General features: G+C 34.8%; 1 protein-coding gene across 1 annotated transcript; it reads left to right on the forward strand.

Moving 5' to 3' along the window:
* The first annotated feature begins 220 nt into the window (after positions 1-220).
* LOC131641978 (ethylene-response factor C3-like) lies at positions 221-883 on the forward strand. Its single transcript, XM_058912265.1, has one exon. It carries the CDS (start codon positions 221-223, stop codon positions 881-883), a length of 663 nt encoding a protein of 220 aa, XP_058768248.1.
* The last annotated feature ends 753 nt before the right edge of the window (positions 884-1,636 follow it).

Raw genomic sequence — 1,636 nt, forward strand, 5'->3', positions numbered from 1 at the left:
ACTTGTAGTTAAAAACTCAAAGCCACCAAACTTTTTCTCTAGTTTATTCCATTCCAAATTGAACGGTTTTATTTAATAAACCATAGTTGGTTATTCATCTCTTACCTATGTGTTTCCCTTCTATATATATATACAAGTGCAAATCATTCATATCTTCATGCAAAAACTGAAAATTAACAGAAACACAAACATAAACCAAACACAACCACAGTTGTATATTATGGAGTTTTACGGTTCCACAAATTTATTTGATATTTCATGGGAAGATTTGTTTATGTTCGATAATTTTGATTCCAATTCTTCATCCTCTAGTGGTGATCATATGGATTTACAAGAATTCAAATCCAATATTAGAGAAGAAAATTCACCACCACCACCACAAACCCTAACTCAACAACAACCATCACTTCCCTCAAAAACCCTAACTCAACAACCACCATCATGTAAACGAGAGAAGAGGCTTTATAGAGGAGTAAGGACACGTCCATGGGGGAAATATGCAGCAGAGATAAGAGATACAACACGAAACGGTGTTCGAGTATGGATCGGAACATTCGATACACCTGAAGCAGCTGCTTTGGCTTATGATCAAGCAGCTTTCTTAACAAGAGGATATAGGGCAATCCTTAACTTCTCAGAACATGTTGTGAAGGAGTCTCTTCAAAACATGAACTTTAAGACATTGTTAAACCGGGGTTGTTCGCCTTTGTTGGAGTTAAAAAAGATGCATGTCTTGAGAACAAGATCTACTAAGACTTGTAGTAAAAAGGGTAAGAAGGTTTCAAAGAATGGAGGGTTGAATATGAATATTGCTGAAAATGTTTTGGTGTTGGAAGATATGGGGTCTGAGTATCTAGAGCAACTTTTGATGAGCACCATTTGAAGTAACCAACCAATGCTTTATTCATTCATTTGAGCTATTATCTTAGCTTGATTTTATTCTTTAAATTGTTTCATTGGGCAATTCATTCATTTTATTTGCATAAAGTTGTATAAACATGAAAATTTCTTGTGCATAATGTTGAACATTAATAATATATATTATACATTTTATTTCCGCTATATAGTCACATATATTTAGTTCAGCGAGTCTCGACAGTTCCGTTTATGCTTCTTAGGAATGTTAAAACTAGTTAATGTTAGAAGTTAGTAATTCATTGTTTAAGTACGTGTTTGACAATGTTGTGTTCGACCTACTTGAATTAGATATAGACTACATAGTCGATCTTAGCTGAGTAACGTTTCAAATACAACATATAATTATTGTGTCGAAGTATGTTAGCACATAAGCGACAGAGTCGAATACATCATATAATAAGTCAAGTGTGTTGGTTGCCTATAAATATGCATGTTATGATGTAAATCAAATAAGCAACTTATGATACAATTTCCTATTTTCTCAATACAACTCTCTCTCTCTCTCTCTCTCTCTCTCTCTCTCTCTCTCTCTCTCTCTCTCTCTCTCTCTCTCTCTCTCTCTCTCTCTCTCTCTCTCTCTCTCTCTCTCTCTCTCTCTCTCTCTCTCTCTCTCTCTCTCTCTCTCTTATAATCATAATTGTTCCAACAAATTGGTATAAACGAGCCTGATTGCAATTCAGTGAATTTGTAATGGCAATCGGAAACACAACATCAACGC

This window comes from Vicia villosa, unplaced genomic scaffold, assembly GCF_029867415.1.
Source record: "Vicia villosa cultivar HV-30 ecotype Madison, WI unplaced genomic scaffold, Vvil1.0 ctg.004343F_1_1, whole genome shotgun sequence".
Classification (NCBI taxonomy): domain Eukaryota; kingdom Viridiplantae; phylum Streptophyta; class Magnoliopsida; order Fabales; family Fabaceae; genus Vicia; species Vicia villosa.